Raw genomic sequence first — 22182 nt, 5'->3', positions numbered from 1 at the left:
AACGGGCTGTGCCGGGCTAAAAGCCTCGGACCTGGAGCACCGAGCCCAAAACCATGCTGCGTTTCCACTGTCGGGCCAGAAGCTCCACAGCACTTCACTAAAACACGCCCATAACACGTCTCTCTAGAACAACGTCACACTAACCCATCATTTCACCAACAAATAGAAGTTTTATCAGAAAACTAATCAGAAAGAAATCACTGGAAACAGCGAGATCGCAAAACGAACATGATAAAAGCGACCGGCATTTCTGTTTACTTAAAGATGTAAAACCCGAGCATCGATGTTTTACCACAGGTTTACAATAAAAAGTGATACATTGATCATAATGAATTACTTTGTGTCAAAATTGCACATTAGTCAGACAGAAATAAAGTGGTTTACCATTATTTCACAAAAGAAATAGGACACACTTACTTATTCAGTCTGGTCTGTTTCTGTTTATTTGTTACAGGACATATTTACATCACATTTAGGAAGAATGATAATATCTACAAATATGCCACCAAAAATACGACCTGAGGAGCTTCAGCACAATACAGTTATATTTTCAGTCAGAGAAAGAGGAAGCTCATGAAAAAAAAGTTGCTTTATTTTATCATAGGCTATGCGGAGCTAAATGTGGATATCAGACAGTCCGGTAAGAGACGAGACGCACTGACAGATAACATAAAAACGTGATTGTGATAGCCTTTATGATTTGTCTGATTTCTTAATTATTTATACGGTGATCAGAATCCACATCGGATCACAAACAGAAGGTATTCAGTATTGTTCAGTGACTTGCAAAATGGTCTTAAAAACCAACTAATTGTGACAACATCGCCCACCCATTACTTATACTTAGTCATGCTAGATGCCTTATTTAATGTTTTGCGAATGAAAATGAGGCAGACAGACAGATAGATGGTGTTTTAAAAGGGTTGTGTTGATGTGTACCCAAATGTTGACTGTTCACAATAGTAAAACTGTCTTGTCTTGTGACAACACACCCTAAAATTTGTGTTAAATGATGTTAAAAACACATTATAAACTGTTGAACTGACTGCATGTTTATCCATCGCAGTCTCTTTTACATTCAACGTTTTATATTTCCTTTCCTCGATAAGGGTTATAACTTTTTGGTGACCCAAGTCATATTTAATATCATAGACCATATATATTAATATCGAAACCATAATATAGAAATTTGCAGTTGAACTGATTTGGGTTAGTCAGTAAATCTCGTTTTAGTTACTACCTCACTTTTTCAAAAGCGGTAGTGCTACAAATATATTTGTTATGCTTTTTTTCCCTGCATAGACAATCATTTCAGGAGTGAAAGAGAGAACGTTCACGAAATATTTGACCCCGGCCTCCAACAGGATGAGCCTCAAAACTAAAATAACAAAAAGAGGAAATAATCGGAGGACACATGGAGGTTCCTCAGCCGCCTCTTGCGACCCTGAGAGCTCATAATGCTTAAGGTTATGACCCTCAGAAAAGAAGTGCATTATATATGTGATGCCGAATTATTTTGAGGATTGTATGTATGGAGGGTTCGTCCCTTTGTTGATATTGTGGTCACTCGAGGACGGAATCGCTTATGGCCACGGCAGCGTCTTGCCAACAGATACAGCATATGATATTTGCCTCAAGCTCTGTCAGTTATATCAGATGACTTGGGCTTTATTTTACTTTGCTTTTTTTTTCATTTGGAACAATATTTGTGTTGAGAATAAGAGGCATGGGAGGAATGTTTGAACAGTCTGCATTAGTATTAAGCCATTAGTTCCACTTTTGACAATGGTTTTGTTTTATATTTGGGTTGTCAATCAATTAAAAAGTTCAGTTAAATTAAAAGCCAGTTAATTCATCAAATTAAATTACAGTTAATCACATATATCAATATTTTCAGAGAAAAATCACCTAAATGAAGATCGTTCAAAGACATTGTTACCGTGGAAGAGGAAAGCATTGAATTGACATAACAAAAAGTGGATTTAGAAGTCAATATATTGATCATTTCCATATCAGTGTACATAAATCTGTCACAGTCCACAGCAAGTGTTTCTCATTTTTTCTGCAGTTGATTTAATAGATTTGGTTATTCACACAGGACACTTTTTTTGTATTGCTGTAAGCTGTTTTTTTAATTGAGTAATATGTCAGGTATTTTTAGTGTCATGCATCATGAGTGCTGTGTCAAATTAGTTGTTAATATGGTATATCATTATTTAAATATATAATGTAATATATTGAATGTTCTAAGATAGTATTTCAAATTGAAAATTGTAATATAAATAAAAAGCGTACATGTGCATTTTCCCATGTTTATGTAAATAGATTGTGGTTGGTGTGCTCTTTTACATGGAAAATGGAGATTAAAAGTTATATATATATATATATATTTATATATAGGCTATATATATTTATGCTTCTCTGTTGGCCTGATCGGTCCCAGTGTGGATTCATCCATGTGTGATATCATGTGTCCAATCCCGTGAAATAGCATTTTTTTCGTCGTCGTCTTTGTAATCAAGAGCTGTTGACCCTCATTACAGAAGTGAGGAGAAGAGGATGCTGCTGTGAGTCCTTGATTAGATGGACTAGTGATGTATTTCTCTCTCTTTCTCTCTCTCTCTGTGTCTCTCTGTCTCTCTCTCTGTCTCTCTCTCTCTCTCTCTCTCTCTCTTTCTTCCGCCCCTCCCATTAGTTTGTAATTATGCAAAATTTACTGTTACTACTATAGTAAGTACATGTAGTAACATGAAACTACGTCACCTTAAAATAAAGTGTTTCTCCCATAAAACGATTTACCATAGTAATATCTATATCCCTGACCCCAGTTTTGAAAAACCCTGCTTTAGATCCTTGTATCAATTTATTTTCTCTCCATTGGTGCTTTTTTTAGTTGTTTTGACAGAGACTGTGATTTCCCTGGTAAATATTTCTATGGGTTATTACCTGCCTGTGTCATTTAAAATCATTTAGTGAATTTGTCAAAGCACAGCAGACATGCCTCAGACCTTGAATCGTCTCGAAGCTGTTTCCCTGTGAAAGGAAATAAATGAATTATTTTCCGTTATTGATATTTCAAGGCACTTGCTTCACCCCGACTGTGGCGTGTCAGGTGATCGTGTGATTCTCTCTCTTTCCTGAACCACTAACCACGAGCTCTCATATTGCTCAATATCGTTGCGCCCCTCTCTACCCGCTTTCACTGAGTTTTGTGCCGTTGTTTTATGGGCACAGCGCTGCTCGTCTCATCAGGATTCCACCCGGCTTCTTGTTTACAGTTCAGGACGGGCAGAAAGGTCACACGGGGGCGTTTGTCAGAAATATTGATGGTCTTGAAATATTGCTCAGTGCCCAAACAGTCTTATACTGTATACATATAAATATTTGTTTTGGGTCTGCGACTCGGCGTAGATTTGCCAACTCCACCAGCGCATAGACACTTCAGTGTGCTGATGGGCGCTAATGCTTTCGGCGACGACTTCTTACTTGCAGATTGCATGTTTGCTTTATCTGTGGTCTGTTTTGATGGGAAATTTAGTGCGAATGGTTTAATTTTGATATATTTTGTGTTTGCAGTGTTCCGTGGCCACCCGTTGTGTGTTAAGCATTATGAAAACAGCTATAAACACTAAAGACTATGAAATCTGCCTAATTTGCTATTAAGATGTACAGTAATATTTAGATCTGAGCAGATACCCCCTGATGCTTATGTTACTTTCTCTCTCTGTCTGTGTTTTTTTCTGGGTTCAAGCATTCTGCTTAGGCATTCAGCTTTTGCACTGGCACCAGCCGGCTTCCACTGTGCTAATCAAATTACTGTGATTGCTGTTCAATAGCTTCTCCTGCAAATCAGGGAATGGATTACAATACATCATTATAATACAATGAGCAAGGATTTCAGATTTTAGGAACCCGAAAGGCTGCAGTGATTTTTCCAGCATTGTTTACATGTTAAATTACAGGAATCTTTCAAAGGTGCACTTTATAAGATGGCATCACAGTAATTGACATCTTTTTTTTTTACCATGTAGATACCAGTTGTGTTGGAAATACTTCATCTTTATGTGCACTGTTTGTGAAATTCCTGAATTTGTGTGTTTTGTACATACTTTTTCAATTTGGTTTTAGGTCTGACACTTGTAGATGGAGTTTTTGTGATTTAATATACAGGTAGGCTATGGCAAATCATCATTCAGATGTTGCGATTTGAAACTGACAAATGCATGAGAGAAAATTATGTTTGCTTTGCTTTTATCCAACGGGAGAAATGTAGATCGCATCATTTGCACTTTAGATGGTCTGCTTTTTCATTAATTGAACCTAAAGTAGCTATTCTGTATAGTGAGAATTAGATATTGTGATAGGCCTATATTATTCTATCACCGCCACAGTATTTAAACTTCAATTAAAAAAAATGTGGCAGTATAGCTTGAGCACATGTTTTCCAGAGACAAATTTAAGCAAGACTCTTTAGTCCTGCCACATGCAGAAAAACTGTAGTGCTTAGGTTGTGGTTGCAGTGAAGCCTTATTCCGCCTGTGTGTGCTTAATGTGGCCCTTCCTGACCCTTCCCTTCCCTTCTCTTTGGAGAGAAAGACAGAAAGAAAGGGAGACATACAGCAGAAGCCTTGCAGACCTCTTTCATTCCTGCTGTTCTGCCCAGTGGGGGGAAGCAGTGATTGAACAAACGACCGACGTGTTTGATCTGCAAACCGCTTGTGTTAAATTTTCAGAGTGAATGAAATGGTGCTACAACCTCTTGCTGCGTTTTTTGTGTTCTTTCTGTCTTCTCTCTGTCGTCTTGTGTTTTGCTCAGGTTTAAAAATCGAGAATTCGATTCAGATTAATTGGATTAATATCAATTATAATTATTCAGAATTTATTTCAAATACTCAGGGCTCCAGACTGGTTGCCAAATGGTCGCATTTTGCTATCGTTTTTCTTGCCGGAGCGACTCAGTTTTGTTAGAGGTCGCACTGGTTCCACCACCAAGTTGCCCAACTGATAAGAGCTGCAATTTCTGTTGCATATGAAAAAGATTGAATTATTAAGTTTCATATTAGATGGTTACAGCTGTATTTGCATAAGGACATGATGGAAATACTTATTTGGCCATTTCAGCATCTTAAAGGGGTCATATAATGCCATTTTTGTACAAGCTAATATGATTCTTTAGGGTCTAAATTAAAAGTTTGTAATATAGTTTAATTAAAAATTCTCATTAGTATTGTAAGAAAACACTAATTTTACCTGGTCAAAAACAGCTCTGTTTTCAGCACGCCGTTTCAGTGCATGTGTCTTTAAATGATAATGAGCTTTGCTCACCCCGCCCCTCTGCTCTGTGCGTACACCGTTTCTACACACAATTACACAATAACCACGCGTTGTTCATTATAAACGTGGGATTATGAAATATATTGAGAATGTCGTACATAGAAAACATGCCGTAATGTACCCTGAGAGTAAACCTTAGACGCATTCATCGTGAAGCCTGCAGCAAGGTTTGCAAATTTCGCAAAGATTAATATAAATACTAATATAAAGGTTAATAAAACATTACACTCACATCTTCTGGAGGTTCAGCAGGAACACGTTGGTACCGATCCGTTTTTTCTCGTTTGTAAAGCTGTCTGGTGTGAAATGATTCGCGCAAACATGAAAGCACAGACGATCGTGGGGAATCCCCGTGAGGGAATCCCCGCGTCAATCCTTTGGGCATATCGCTTCAAAAACAAAACTCAGCCACTGCATCTTCAACGGCTCGGATTTAGGAACATCCAAATGACTGCTGTGTTCCTTATTACATCTAAGAACTGAACACCATAATTGCTTAAACGCCATTCTACTCCAGCATAACAACAATGGCGGACTACTATGACGGCTGTCACAGCTCGCTCAGGGCGGGTCTTGTGTTGAAACACGGCTGTCAATCACAATAGCGGGAGGGGCGTACGATCTTATGACGTCACAATATCGAACGGCTTGATTTCAGAGAGGGTCAAACATATAAGGAGATTAAAACAAAACCACTGGATGGATTTTTATCATGATAGGATGGTTGTGTACAGGCACTGCCAACAGACATTTCAGTGCAATCAACTTGTAAAAGTGCATGTACCATTATATGACCCCTTTAAGGGCTGGTTCACACATAAAGCGTTTTTGCTTTGAAGACGTGAGACGCGGGCAGAATGGGAAAAAAGTGCAAGGTCTCTAGACGCGTCTTTTAAAAGTTGAACTTAACTTAACTTGCCGCATTTTAGAACGCCCTTTCATGCACGAGACACTGCAAAAGACGTGAGCGCAATGGTCATACATGTCCGTCTAGCGCGTGTTTACATTGAAAAATAAAGTAGCGCAGTCCAATGAAAAAACGTGATTTTCCTGAGTTTATTATTTACGAAACCGATTATTTATTTTTGCTAATTATAATTTATTTTTAGTTAGTTTTTCAGTAACTGTTGTTAGTTTCATTTAGTTTTTGTTTTTCATTTATGTTGAAATTTCAAATTTTTTTCAGTTTGCGTAAATGTTTTTTGACCAATAGTTTTAGTATTAGTTTCAGTTTTCGTTTACGAAAATAACCTTGCGCAACACCACCAGTTTATCAGCTTGGACCAATATTAGACAGCGCAAGCTGAGAACAGGTTTACTTATGAGCAGTGGCGTGGCGTGGGGAAAATTTCTGAGGAAGCCAATTAAGACACAACCTCTCTGTGTTTTAAGGGGTGGGGGCAGAAAATCATACGTTACGATTTATATGTTGCTATTTGGATGAACTATTAGAGCGCCCAGCATCATCTTACCGGGACTTACGCTTGTTTCAATCCAACACTTTGTTAGATACCTAAAATATGTTGCGCATACAGCTCAACTAACGCGATTGTTATAAAGGTGTTTGAACAACAAAACACATCCTCTTTCACATATTTGACAATCGGAATATCAGATATATCCTGCTATAGCTAATAAATTTGTGAAATTTTGAATAAAAAAAGGAAATAAAAGCTGATCATTCAGCGCTATTGTGCCTGCGGTGTGACAAGCAATGAAAGACGCGTCTCCATGGGAACACTAAAGTGATACTACGATCAATAACGGTCGCCTTGAAAAACTTACGTGTGAAAAGGTTGTTTGTAAGGCTTACATTTAAATGTGTCTTTGTTTTGTTTTGAGTGTATGGTCAATAAATAAAGGAATTAAAAAGATGGGCACAAAACCACAAATCTTCCGCTATTTCATTCATTCATTCATTGACGATGATAACGTGATGTGATTGGCCTGATGCCAACAAGTTCATGGCTTCCCTTGACACTGTCCTGACCAATCAAAGGGGAGCAGTGTCGTGACAATAGCGTCACCTGATTGGTTAATCATTCTTTTTTTTTCTATCAAGGGATGCCAACTCAGCCTAGCCTCCTCACAGACACAGGGTGCAGTACCATGTTTTCAACGCTCATTCACCATGTCACGTTTATAGGGGCGCTGTTTTACACATCATAAAACACCCAGTAATGAATGAAGAGAGACGATGAGGAGATGACAGAAGGATTACGTAAACTGTGAAAACAAAAGTGTTTATTAAATGGCGATTATATTCTGAAAAAGTGAGGAAGCCTGGCTTCCCTTGGCCTCCGCAAGAAAACGCCACTGCTTATGAGCCAATCTTGGATCATGAGACAGTTACTACACAGCACTGGGAGATCCAGTGAGAAAGCGTTTGAATTCACTGCAGTATTAATAATATCGTGGTCGAGATCTAGTGAGAAGCATTCAAATTCAGCGCAGAATTCTCTGTTATAAATCATAGATAATATCAGATCAAACAGTGCTGATGTGGAAACCAGAAGAAAGGAAACCAGAAGAAACATTTGTACCATGAACAAACAAGTTATAGAAGGCTTTTCAGTCTACAAATCACCAACTTTCACCATGGGTTTAATGTAGTAACGCTGTAACCATGGTATTGTGGCAGAAACTCAAAGCACTTTTCAAAGACTTTCATGTGCTTCTCACTTTTCCCAGCACTTCAAAGCTCCATATAAAAATTTGTTTTTTACATTTTACTGTTGTTAATAAAAGTTCATTTGATCTGCAACTCCAAGCTCAGTGCTTTCCTGTCAAATGTGCTGGTGCCACCATCGGTAGAACTTAGTGACACTATTGCTACTGCTCTCAAATGTTAGTCTGGAGCTCTGATACTGGAAGTGAATGATTTTCATGGCACGCAGGTTTTCCATGGCCATTGAAAACATGGATATACAGTATCAAGCAATTTTAAAATGGAATTTTCCTGGCCTTGAAAGTTATGGAAATGAGTTTCTAAAATCAATGTAAATACTTCTAGTCATTGTTCTAAGATATTTAATTGGCAGAAATTTTGCTCTCAAGCCACTGCCTGATTTGTAACCACATTTTGGTTCTTTGAATTATTTGATCGAACCGGTTCCCAAATTGCTCTGAATGATTCATTAGCAAATTGATTGTAATTTGAATCATTTTTAAAAATAATTTTTCAATAATCACAATTGTTTGGAAAGGTCATGAAAAAGTATTGGTGTGGGAACCCTGCATTATTGTTTTGAAATGTAAAATATTCAACGTATGACCACAGGCCTTTGAAGAGGGTTTTTACTGTCCACCCTGTTCTCCTCCAAATCACAATGAGCCAGAATCACTTAGTGTAATCTGAATCTGAACCAGAATCATTAAATTCCTTATGATTCCCATCCCTGTTCTTGCTGTCTGGTTAAGGGGTGCTTCCTAATTAACAAATGCACTTGCTTGGGATTAGTGCTAGCAATGACCATAAAGGTTTATTAGCAATCCATTGAGTGAAAGGAGTGGGAGTGACAAGGCTTGGCACCAACAGAAGCCACTCGATCAATACATACCCCCAAAATCCCCTCGCCCAGCTGTCACGCACTGGCTCACAGTCCACTCTGAGTCACTAATGCCTCCAAATGGCAGGGATGGATTGAGTCTCAGGCAGAAGTGATGAAATTCTGATTGTTGTGTTTTAAAATCGGCCATTGTCAAAGACAAAGTTCATTGCACTAGAACTTAAATCTTCATTCCCGGTAAGCAACTCTAGCTGTGGCATAGAGCCGTGGGAATGTTAATGAACGTTAATGTTAATGACCGCCACATCTGTCTCGAGTCCCACGGAGGAGCTTGAGAAGGATAACAGGAGGTGATGAAAGTGCAAGGAGAAAGTCCAGGCCTTGTCCTCTCACCTTGCACTGTTGTCACTCCTCCTTTTATATTTCCGGAGCTCCTCCTGGGACTTGAGACTGGTGTGGCGCGTAGATGACTCTCATTAACACTCGCACCACCGACTCCATTCCCACGGCTCTCTGCCCTGCCCTGCTTGCCACAAACACCTCTTGTACATGTATAAAAAGACAGATGAATACATGCAACACATGACTATTCAAATTTACACGCCAACAGTGCATTTTCGATGTTCAGAAACTTGGCCCGTCTAATCACGGTGTTGTAATACAGAGGAAGTTGGATATGTTTCATGGTAGACAAGGTATACATATGCATTATCAAGGAATCATATGATCTTGATAGTGTTAGCACTTCACTCGGCTGATTGGGCTACATGGATTCTCAGTAAAATGTGGGAAAATCTGTCAAACTTGTTTGTGGTTTTATAGAACACTTCAAGCTTTGCATACCCTTCCAAAGAAGTAGATGAAGTGTATTGTTACTAGATGCATGATCATCATTGCTTGATCAATTGCTTGATTTCTTTTAGCGTTTTGTGATACTGATAATTATTGCAGCTTTAGAAAGAGGTTGTTATTAAAGAATGAGTCAGCGCACACTATATTGTACTATATTGCAAATCAGCAAGAAACAGAATTTTGATTATAAGGTTCAGAGTGTGGGTCAAAAAAACTAAATCATGACTTTTTTTTCTTTGCAAAAAACATTGCCTTGGGGAAAAAGTGAAATCTTAAAGTGTGATGATGACCCCTTTAATGCAATTAAACTTTTAAAGATAAGACATTGCTTTGCCTGCATAATCCATTTTCAAACGTTCTAATTTTTTCCCTCGTTTCTCTCTCTTTCATTGTAGACATGAACCACTGAGACAGCAAAAGAAGAAAAAGCCTGGAATAAGCTTGAGGGAAGAGCTTCGTCTCATTCCCCCCCCCCACGATTGAAGGTTTGGAATCATGAGGTCCTTGTGGCTGCTGGTATTTGCCGTCTCTGTTTTGACCGGGACCATCATGGCGTTTCCCATGACTCCTACGGAACACCCTGAAGTCACCGGAAGCTTCAGGGTGAAAGACACGAGCCTCACGCACCTCACGGTGCACCGCAAGTCTGGCGAGGTGTTTGTCGGCGCGATAAACCGAGTATACAAGCTCACCGCCAATCTGACCGAACTACGTTCGCACCAGACGGGTCCCGTGGACGACAATGCCAAGTGCTACCCGCCCCCCAATGTACGAGCCTGCAAGCAGAATCTGGAATCCACAGACAACGTCAACAAATTGCTGCTGGTTGATTACGCTGGCAACCGCCTGGTGGCCTGTGGAAGCATCTGGCAGGGCGTGTGCCAGTTCCTGCGGCTGGAAGATCTCTTCAAGCTTGGTGAACCGCATCACCGTAAAGAACATTACCTCTCGGGAGCCAAAGAGTCAGATGGGATGGCTGGAGTCGTGGTGGGCGATGATGACGGAGACTTGAAGAAGAAAAAGAAAGGTGGTAGTCGCCTCTTTATCGGTGCTGCCATCGATGGCAAATCTGAGTATTTTCCAACTCTATCCAGCCGTAAACTGGTGGCTGATGAGGAGAGTGTGAACATGTTCAGCTTGGTCTACCAAGATGAGTTTGTGTCTTCACAAATAAAGATACCTTCAGACACCCTGTCTCAATATCCCGCGTTTGACATCTACTACGTTTATGGGTTCTCCAGCCGTACGTACATCTATTTCCTCACTTTGCAACTGGATACCCAGCTCACCCAGGTGGACGCGACGGGCGAGAAGTTCTTCACCTCAAAAATCGTCCGCATGTGCTCCAACGACACTGAGTTCTACTCCTACGTCGAGTTCCCGCTTGGGTGCACCAAGGATGGTGTGGAATACCGACTTGTTCAAGCCGCCTACAAACACCGTCCTGGGAAGATTCTGGCCCAGGCTCTTGGCCTGTCTGAGGATGAGGATGTCCTGTTCGTGATCTTCTCCCAGGGTCAGAAGAACAGGGCTAACCCACCCAGAGAAACAGTGCTGTGCCTCTTTACACTGCACCAGATTAACCTGGCCATGCGAGAGAGGATCAAGTCGTGTTACCGTGGGGAAGGAAAGCTGTCTCTGCCGTGGTTGCTCAACAAGGAGCTGCCTTGTATTAATACGGTGAGTCTTTGACTTTGACTTGAATTGAACTGTCTATCTGTCCGTCTGTCTCTCTGTCTATCTTTCTGGCTGTCTGGTAAACTAACTTAAAGTGATAGCAATAGATTATGGTGACGATTTAACCCTTTGTCCTTTTGTTTCCCAAACAATTTGCTAGGGGTGGATGATATGACCAAAATCTTATATCATGATAAGAGTAATTTTATTTCATGATAACAATATATATAATTTTTGCATTAAATAAAGTTTTTTTTAATATCCAAAGTTTAGCATTTAATTTTAATTTAATTTTATTTTAATGAAGTAGTATACATTTAAAAGTTTGTCCATTTACTCATTATCGATTTTAATATTAATGTAATTATCAGCATATTGGTATTAGTCATAATTTTTAATCTCTAATCATGTGCCTATCCATATCCAAGCCCCCCCCCCAAAAAAAGATGGGCTGATAATGTTTTTGAAGCCTTGTACCTGAAAATCTGTTAAATCATGTTGTCAAAGCTTATATCAGTGTCATTATAGGTACCTACACTGTAACAGAGAGTTTCCATGCTCACATAATTGCAGACCTTCAGTCTGTAGTCTGTTTTCCCTTTTATTTCTATTGTTGCTCCTGAAAAACTAATTTGTGGATGCTAGACATGATTCCTATTGACCTAATTGTGACGTGTTGCAGACTTTTCAGGAATGCCTGTGTAGGGGAAACTGTCTAACATGATTACACATCTTAATCTGATGTAATGTATCTTTGATGAAAAATCTATTCAAACCAGACAGGGTAGGAAGCAATAGCTTATTATGTGAGAGATGAAGAAGGTGATGGCTAGACATCAAAATCAATACGCCTCTGACATTTTAAACCAGTCAAGTGTACCACACATGGTCTGTCTCTAGAAACCCTTGACGCTTTATTTATGAATCTTTAATATTTGTCTCCTGTAATCTAGTGAGCAAAGACAAATCACATTTATGATTTGATGTTATCTATCTGCCTTGAAGCTAGGCAGAGGTTTCTTCTACATTTTAAAAATCCTTTAAAAAGTATTATGCATTACCTAAGGGTTTTTCATTACCATCCTGTCATTTTGTAGATAATTATCATACACTAGGGTTGGTGTCAAAAGTACCATGGTACAATTCCAGTATTTTGCACTTTTCAGTACCAGATGACAATGTGCTGCTACCTGAAAGCCAAATGAAGAATTAGGGATGCATCAATGCATGATTTTAGAATGAAATTTGATTATGGAATTTAATAATCAATTATTATTTTTATGATATTCAGAATGCTACAAAGGCTAATGCTGATTTCGTGCACATTCCTACAGCAAATGCTGAGAATGCATGACCGAGGAATAAAGGGTGCACTTTAAGAAAGGTTATGCTGCCAAATTCAGCCATTTTTCATGTTTGTGTGTGTCTATTTGAGTAATAAGGTAATAGTTGATATTTTATTGCTAAATTATGATATATAATGTTTATGTACTGGAATATTCAAATAAATAATTTGGAATCATTTAAAAAATATGCTTAGACTTGCACCTTTTGATGGTAATTTGTAGTTAGACTTTTCTATATTTAAAGATTTACCTTATCTGCAAAAACTGAGATTCATGTATATTTCAGTTATTAGTTCAGTAAACATTTGTGTTTCTATGCAAATCTATCATGCATATTCAACACTCTATGTACTGTCAGTTTGTATCGAGATACTGAAGCCAAAATTTTGGTTTTGAACCAACCCTAGTGTACATATTGAATCATTTTGCTGCATGTTAGTTGTCTGGGAGTTATTTACAAACTCTGGGCTTGTAAACTTAAGATCTCGTTTTTTTACAGTAGCAATGTTTTCCCCCTGTAAAAAAAAAAAAGACAGCATTAGCAAACTGAGAGAGTTTGTTTTTTTATTTTTTCTTCCCTGGAGGACAACTAGACGAGAGGACAATTTGCGTCCGTGGCTGTAATTGAGCCGGGAACAATAGCACAACACCTCGCGGCCCAGCCAGAGCAGATGGGGCGAAGATGGCGAGTGCCGATGACCTCGTTCATTTGGGAGGAGTGGCTGTGGCTGTTTTTATGAGCACCAACAGGGTTCCCCATGACTGATGCAAATCTGCTCCTGATTCCAGCGCTGCGGCTGTCGTGGGATTATTAGCTTGTTCTCATGCACGGCAACAGACCTCCCCTTATAATGAGAGCATGCGTGTCTGCCGCAAGCTCATGCTTCGTTTAATACATTTACCCTTCATATGCATGCACAAAAACAAGCCGTTCGACCAGCCTACCCCCCCCCCCCCAAATCATCATTCAAAGGCACGCTCTCTATACGCCCATCGCCTCGGAAGAATCCGGGCGGAAGGTGCCAAAAAATTCAGCTGTTGCTGTAGCACCTTTGTGTTTGTCATTACCGCCGCAAAACGTCTGGCTGTTCGAGCTGATATCATTCATCCTGACCTCGTGCTGCACTTTACAGATTTTTTGTGTGTGCCGTTGGGGGCCGGGGGCCAGAGGAAGCAAGATTAAAGAGCTTTGTGTGTTCAGTCAGTTTTCGAGAATCTGGTAATGAGTCAACAGTTCACCTCCAGGATGAACCGGGGGACTGGGTTGGGTACTCAATGACATCATTGTTCGGCCGATTGATAGGTTGCAAATGTTAGTTTGCGCAATTGATTTTTGAATAACAGAATTGGTAACCCTACATGATGTTTTTGTTTTTAGTGAATCTTACATATTTATTTTATTACTATTATAATTCTTTTGCCAGATTGAAGAGCTTTGTGTGTTCCGTGGAGCTCTGAGAACCTGGTAATGAGTCAATAGTTCACCTCCAGGATGAACCGGGGAACTAGGTTGGCTGCTTGATGACATCATCAGTTTTGGACGATTGATATGTTGCAGATGTTAGTTAACGCAATTGAATTTTGAATAACTCTTCTGACATTTCCTTGAGGTGAAATGACATGCTGTGATTTTCTTGTTTTTTTTCCCTCTGTGTCAGCGGACAGCCGTTAAAATCCACTGAAATAATGCCTTTCAGAGACACTCTGAGGGCAAATGGTGCCTCTTTCTGGAGAGAGCACATCTAAAGTGATAAAGCACTGACAGTGAGGTAGATTGCAGGATGATGTCATGTCTCACCGGTCAGTGTGCGCCAGGCCCTGGTCTGATCCCCATGGGCTCACTTTCACAGCCTCTGTTTGGGTGGCTCTTCTCTGTCTGATCTATTAGCAGGCTCTTCCTGTCTCAGATGCTGTGATTTGACAACAGCTGGAGAACGCTATGTCTTCCGGAAATTATGGATATTATGTCTTATGGATATTTGCTTGTGTGGATGTATTTTTTTTTTTTTTTTTTTAACAAGTGAATACATTTAAGTTTTTAATCCAGGCCACAAATCAGTTTTTACTCTATGGATTTTTATTGACCTTTAATGTCCCCAAAATTTCCTAAAAGCACTAACAAGGGCCACTATGGTTTAACTAATACTTTTAGATTTACGAGATGGCTATATTTTCTTTTTCTTTTCTTTTTCTTTTTTTCTTTTAATTTTTAATTTTTAATAAAAAAAATATATTTAATTTTTTTCACTGTAACAGAATCACTAACCCTATTGTGATTTAGTTGTTTTTCTGAATACTATTTGTTGTTTTTGTTTTGTGATTTTTGTTTCAAATCACTGTAACATATTCGCTAAACCTATCATGTAAATTTTAGTATCTTATGTAATGTTACTAACATCATGCTATCACTTAAATATTTCATTTTAGTTTTACACCATTCATTGTTTACAATACATCAGTTTAATAATTTGTTTAATATATTTAAAAAAAAAAATCACATTTTTAATGTACCCTCTGACTTTTTACTAGTGTCTATTTTTTTCAGAACATGAACACAAAAACAATCTTATAAATAATAACTAATTACTCTTCATTGTTTGTTTTTGTCCCGTAGCCCAAGCAGATTGGTGATGATTTCTGCGGCCTGGTTCTGAACCAGCCTCTCGGAGGATTGAGGGTCATTGAGGGCATTCCTCTGTTCGACGACCGCTCTGACGGGATGGCGTCCGTGGCTGCATACACATACGGAGATTATTCGGTGGTGTTCGTGGGGACTCGCAGTGGCCACCTCAAGAAGGTAAGAAAAAACCAGTCTGTGTTTTACCGCTGTATTTTACGCAGATATCGTCAGCGCCTGGGCTTTCGGTGTCTTTTTGGAGTTGGTTGTTTGGGAATAAAGTGATAGATGGTCACATAGTGATATGGTGAAGATGTGCTCAAGGGAGTTTGCTTATATTTGAAGTGCACTGACTGACTAATCGGTTACGAATTCTTCTAATCCGTCAGTGATGATTTACTACATTGGAAGGTCAAAGTCAACAGTGTGTGCAGTGTGTTACTTCTGTAAAGTGGTGTTTCTTAGAGTGAAACAGGGTATTCAGCAAGAACTTGAGACTTGTTTTTATCCATAGGGAAATGATTGATTTGTGATTTCGATTAAATATTTGTATGGCTGTTGGATTTGAACTAGTAAGATGGACTGGTGACATCAGCAGAGAAGAAAATCTTTTATTTATTAATTTTTTATTAATTTTTTATTATTTAAGTCGAGCAAGTTTTTTACATTTTCATGATTACAAAGGCAAACTTTTTTAAATCAAAAATAATGTGCATCTTATGAACGAGACTGTGCATTAAAAAGCTAAACGGGGGCAGTTTGGTGTTTTTATTTTATTATTTTAAATTTTATGTTGACTTATATACTAGAGAGATATTGTAATTTTTGACTAGCTTTTTTCACAATTTGGAGAGGCAGAATTTAGAGTCTGTAAGATTTTGAAAATGTTTTTGAAAGAAGTCTGCTTTCTGCATTTATATGATCCAAAATACTGTGAAAACTAATATCATCCATCCATCCATCCATCCATCTCTCTCTCTCCATCTCGCTCATCCATCCATCCATCCATCCATCTCTCTCTCTACATCCATCCATCCATCCATCCATCCATCCATCTCGCTCATACATCCATTTATCTCTCTCTCCCTCCATCCATCTCGCTCATCCATCCATCTATCTATCCATCTCTCTCTATCTCTCCATCCATTCATCCATCCATCTCTCTCTCTCTCCATCTTGCTCATCAATCCATCCATCCATTTCTCTCTCTCTCTCTCTCTCTCTCTCTCTCTCTCTCTCTCTCTCTCTCTCTCTCTCTCTCTCTCTCTCTCTCTCCATCCATCTATCCATCCATCCATCCATCCATCCATCTCTCTCTATCTCTCCATCCATTCATCCATCCATCCATCTCTCTCTCTCTCTCTCTCTCTCTCTCTCTCTCTCTCTCTCTCTCTCTCTCTCTCTCTCTCTCTCTCTCTCTCTCCATCTTGCTCATCCATCCATCCATCCATCCATATTCTTTTTTTTATCCTCTCCCCCAAAGGCATTTTTAGGACAGTGTCTTAAGTTAAAAGCAGTAATTTTGTACCACGCATTTCAAGACATTATGTTCCATTGCATTGTGCACCTTTTAGTTGTTTTTAAACAGAATACACGTCCAATAGGGGTCAGATGAACCCCAAACGAGTCTATTTATTCACTCTCAGAAAAAAAGGTACGAAGCTGTTACTGGGGCAGTAACAGGTCAAATGTACTAATATGTACACTTAAGGTACTTTTAAGGTAAATAAGGTACAAAGATGTACCTTTTCGCTTTTGTACATTAGGGTACTGCCCCAGTGACAGCTTCGTACCTTTTTTTCTGTGAGTGTATATTATCTTTAATTATTGCAACCTAAAGAAAGGACCTTTCCTCTTCATTCCAACACATACACACAAACCTCCAACAGAGCCATAATAAAAGCACCACCTTGTGACTCACTCGTCCAGACCAGACCAGAGCAGGCAACAGCTGTGGATGTTTAAAGAATAATATGCCCACTGGTGAGTGTATGATTGTTCTCCACAGAAGTTACTAACTTTTTTTTTTCTTCCCCTCAAACAACAGCTTGACTCGTTCATAGCTAGCATTTCAGCCCATATATGCACACTGAACCTCGGGGGAGCCAAAGCGAGAGGGTGGAGTCGTTTTTTTAGGCCGGTCGTAAATAGTTCAAGCTGTGTATGAAAAGAGAGAGAGAGAGTGAGAGAGAGACCCAGTCGGCATTAAAGTTTAACATTACTCAGCAGCTAACCGGCCTGATACGTGTCCTATATTAGGTCATCCCATGGAACTTTTATTTGCAACGGCTTTAAGTTCCAGTTCATTGAGAGTATTAAAGGAATTAGATTAAATGTGAGGCTGATGAAATCGCTCTGAGAAGCTGACTTGGCTCTTTCTCAGCAGACATCATAATTAAAATGAGGTAGATGGGGAGGAAAATATGCTACAGTTTGTGTGCTTTCGCCGTACCAGCTCCCAGCTGGAGAATATAAATGCGATCGCATCCATTCTCCGGTCGGAATGATGGAGCAGGGGTCAGTCCTGTGGGAGCCGTCCTGTATCGGATTATTTACAGGAGTTTGTGTCTAAACATGTCCTGATATACCTCTCGAAACCCCGGTGCGATCGCTGCAGATCAGACTGTTTGGAAACAGGGATACATCCGGAGATTGAGTTTGAGTTGTGCGATTGTTCGTCGTTAATAAACAGAAAACAGCGCTTGTGTTCATGCTGATAATAAGCAGCTCTGTTTGTTGATGGAGATTATATGATGTTGCAAAGAAGCTCCCTCATCCATATGGCCTTCATATTGACCGCAAATCACAATAAACAGAGATGTGGGGAAATCGTAATGTTTGTATTTTCTTGCAAACATTCTGTCAGGATGAAATGCTAAACGGTTTGTGTATGAGACTCGCTCAAATTCTGGTTGTTATTTCATATGTACTGTTTGTTCCTCCATAAACAGGAGACGTGGAGTAGCTGTAGAGGAAGTGTGGAGGGATTTAGCTCATGTTGCTGGGAAAACTCGAATTTGCTCCTCAGAATCGGATGACTGAACACACCTGCAAGCTTATTATTGCTGTTTGTATCACTTCTGTGTGCTTACAAGTAATCAGTGGAATAGATTTCATATCAGGAACTAAAAGTATACATTTTACAACTTGATGTTCAACCAGTTAGCAAAAAGAGTAAAAAATGAAGAGCGAAAACTTGATATATTAGCCAAAATTGTCATCAAAACAAGATCTTGTATTTAAATGTCTTTTTATTCATTTCTAATATATAAAAAATATGTTTGCTAAATTTTCTCTAAATAATTATTTTAGAGTAGTAACGGAAAACTCTTAGCTATCTAGTGTACTACCATTTGAAAATTTGGGATCTGTAAGAATGTAAATGTTTTTGAAAGAAGTCTCTTATGCTCATCGAGGCTGCATTTATTTGATCAATGATACAGTAAAAACTTTATTATTGTGAAATATTATTACAATTTCAAATTTTTTTTTCTGTTTTAATACATTTTAAAATGTAGCCTAATGTATTCTTGTGATGCAAAGCTGAATTTTCAGCATCATTACTCCAGTCTTCAGTGTCACATGATCCTTCAGGAATCATTATAATATGCTGATTTGATGCTCATTTTAAGAAACATTTCTTATTGTCTTATTCTTTCAATGATGAAAACAGTTTTGCTGCTTAATATTTTCTTGTAGAAACCGTAATACTTTTTTTCAGGACTTTTTGAATAAAAAGTTAAAAAAGAACAGCATTTATTTGAAATAGAAATCTTTTTCAACATTATAATTGTCTTTACTGAAACTTTTGATCAATTTAATGCACCCTTGCTGAATAAAAGTATTAATTCTTTAAAAATGAATAAATAAAATCTTCCTGACCCCAAACTTTTAACCTCTTTCAAAAAGACTGTAATTATCTGTTCGAATCATTGAAGGAATTCGTCAGGATGTGTGTACATTTTGATATTGTGTATATGAGCTAAAAAAATTAAGAATAAATACAATACAATTAATTTTTGCGTAGCGCCCAATACCATTCTAGTTTCTAAAACGGCATTGTGTTTGAACATGCTGGCTTTGGCACAAGTGTGTTTTTACTGAAATTTCTAATCTTCCTTTGGCATATGAATAGATAATTACATATAACTCATTTAGCCACAAAAAGCATCATTTATCTCTCTTTAAACGGTCTGTGAAAGGCCTGTTGTGGTGATTGTGTACAGTGGTTTTCAGAGTGTTGGGCTACCTGCTATAATGTGGTGTAGAGAATACAGGAGGAGGCTGGGTAATTGCTCTATATCTCCCCTCGCAATGGCTTGTTTGTTTTGGCAAGAGAAAAGAGACGGCAAGCCGCTTTTCTCAAGCTGTACGGAAATCACCCATGAGTCTTTAGTGCTTCCTGTCCCTAGTTGGCTGCAAGTTGAGTCAGTCGGGATGTCGTTTGGACTGCTGGAGTCAAAATACTGAAGAGTTTTGTTACAATCTAGTTTCTCTGAATCATCCTACCTATAAAAGAAGTTTTCAGATTACATTTTTCTTATACTTAGTAATGCTAAACTTGATCTCTTAAAAGTTCCCAGACCTGAATGATACTTCAAATTGTGTGTCTTATTGTAGTGGTCATACATTTAACACATAGTTTTCACCTAAATGCCAATGAAACGGCATTGTAAAAAATTATCTTACAATGAGGGGCCTGAGCCATACAGAACACAATATGTATAACAATGTGAAACGTGACTTTTGAACATTGGCCCTCTTACCCCCTTCCCTCATTGGGAAAAAAGTAAACAAGAAATACAAGCAATCAGCACAGTGAGTTTGAGAGTTATCACCAAAATAAAACAAAATGTAATAAATCCTCATTATCCTTCAATCCTCATTACAGATACTTGCATCATCACACAATCAGTGTGTGCATAGGGCTGTGACGATAACCGCATTACCGCAGTAATGAGATGCTTACCGCGGTGTTGAGGTCATCACAGTCATTACCGCACTTTTCTTTTTTTTTATTTTAATTACATTTTTTACAGATAATGTTCAATTGCATACACACAAACACAGGCATTAAAGACAAAAGCATAACGTAAACAGTTGGAGTTAGATTTTAATTGCAAGTGCTTATAGCAATACTTCTCTTATGTGGTATAGGCTACAAGTTACTGTTAACGCGCTAGCCGGATGACATTATTCAAACAGAAAAATTAGTGATGACTTTCTCGCAGAGCTAGCAAAAGAAGAGAAAGCTGCAGAAAGAACAAGCGAGCTCAACATGCCCCAGCTTTGCTTAGTTCTGGTGAGTTGTGCTAAACTTCGATTCCTATTTCTGTAGACATTGTTTTTCGGGTAACAGTCCGTGGATATAAACACACTCGTCCAAACTTTTAATATTTTATTGTACAAAAAATGGGTTATAAACGATGACAAAAACCGTTCTATAATTCCTATTAAACTTAAAAGATATTGAAAAAACAACAACATTATAGAAATAAATATTATTTTATGTTATTATTGTTAATATTATGTTTATTAGCCTGTGTTAATGATTAGAATTTTTCAACGCAAAAACTAAATAGCCTATTGCATCATCCCGTAAATATGATGGGCAAAACCTATAAAACTTATGGATACTAGGGATGGGCATTTCAAGCAAAAATAATATTCGATGATCGCTGGGAATTATTAGATTATTATTCGAAAATCGCACCTCTCCCTCACATGCTCACCGGTAAAACGCCGTTCGCTCAAACTCCGCTTCGACATTCAATTTCTCTTTACTTTACATGCTGTAGTCATTAAAGAAAACATATTTAGTTTCATATTTATGTTTAAATGATATAATGTTATTTTTAACTGCCAAACCGCATGATTTGTTGTTTCTTCACTACGGTAAGAAAAAATCCAATACCGTCAATGTGCATTGAATCACAAATCCAACGCCCTATGTGTGCATTTCAGCGGAATATGGTCACAAGAACTGGCCGGGTTGCAAAACGTATTACACACAAAACCAACAAAATGTAATGTAAGCAGTCACATGACAGTGCTCAGACTTCCACATCATAGACAGTGAACAGCGATTATGGCATTTTCACAGCAGCCGATTAAATGAATGTAACAGACAGTTGTAAACTTATGATTTGGGAATTATTGTTACTATTATACAGAATTACAGCAAATATGCACAATGTTCGCTTAGTTGGTAAATTTACAGATTCTGAAAAATTACTGTTTTATCAATTAAAAGCTTAAAACAATGGCAGCGGCGGGCAGAGTAAAATCAGTTGGCATGTGACCTATTCGATTTTGAATAACTGCCCCAAACAGCAAACAATTCCAGCAGTAAAGCTTTCGCTTCTTTGATGCAGTCATACAGGGGTATCGATTATAATTGCTGGGGTTGGAATGCTTTCAAAAGCTTTGGCTTAAGCTCTGGTGTAGGTCAGCCTTTGCCGATTAACTACAGCTTTTCTTTAAAAGTTAATCTTGAAAACGGTGTGGATGATAAATTTGCAACATTTTCCTCCATTATTTGCATTTTTATTTGCGAACAAAGCTATTTTATTAGCATTTTTAGAGGGGTTTTATTTTTTAGAGGGTCGTTATGATTGGTCAATTTTCCTGTCATTTAAAATTATCCCCTCATTGACTTGCTATTGCTTGTAAGAGCTCTGTAATTTCACAGCTGGACCACCAATCGCAGAGCTGAAAGCGTTTGGTGGAAAAATTTGAATATAAAGGAAATGGGCGTCAACACAACACAGCACAAACTGAATAGGCAGATTTTAAGGGTAAATTTCCTCAAAGTTGTTCTAAACCTGTATGAATTTTTTTCTTCTGC

The 22182-nt window shown here is 38.4% G+C and overlaps 1 protein-coding gene across 1 annotated transcript in view; it reads left to right on the top strand.

Annotated features, from left to right (window-relative positions):
- Positions 1-22182, top strand: part of plxna3 (plexin A3) — a 171217-nt gene that overhangs the window by 5082 nt on the left and 143953 nt on the right. Inside the window, exons 2-3 of the mRNA XM_081349760.1 lie at positions 10091-11375; positions 15333-15515. Coding sequence (XP_081205886.1) covers positions 10191-11375; positions 15333-15515 — 1368 coding nt within the window. The 5' untranslated portion in view covers positions 10091-10190. The remainder of the gene's footprint in view (positions 1-10090; positions 11376-15332; positions 15516-22182) is intronic.

Source organism: Scardinius erythrophthalmus, assembly GCF_964197995.2.
Source record: "Scardinius erythrophthalmus genome assembly, chromosome: 20".
Classification (NCBI taxonomy): Eukaryota; Metazoa; Chordata; class Actinopteri; order Cypriniformes; family Leuciscidae; genus Scardinius; species Scardinius erythrophthalmus.
Note: the sequence above shows the minus strand (reverse complement) of the source record. Positions and strands in the feature narration are given on the sequence as shown.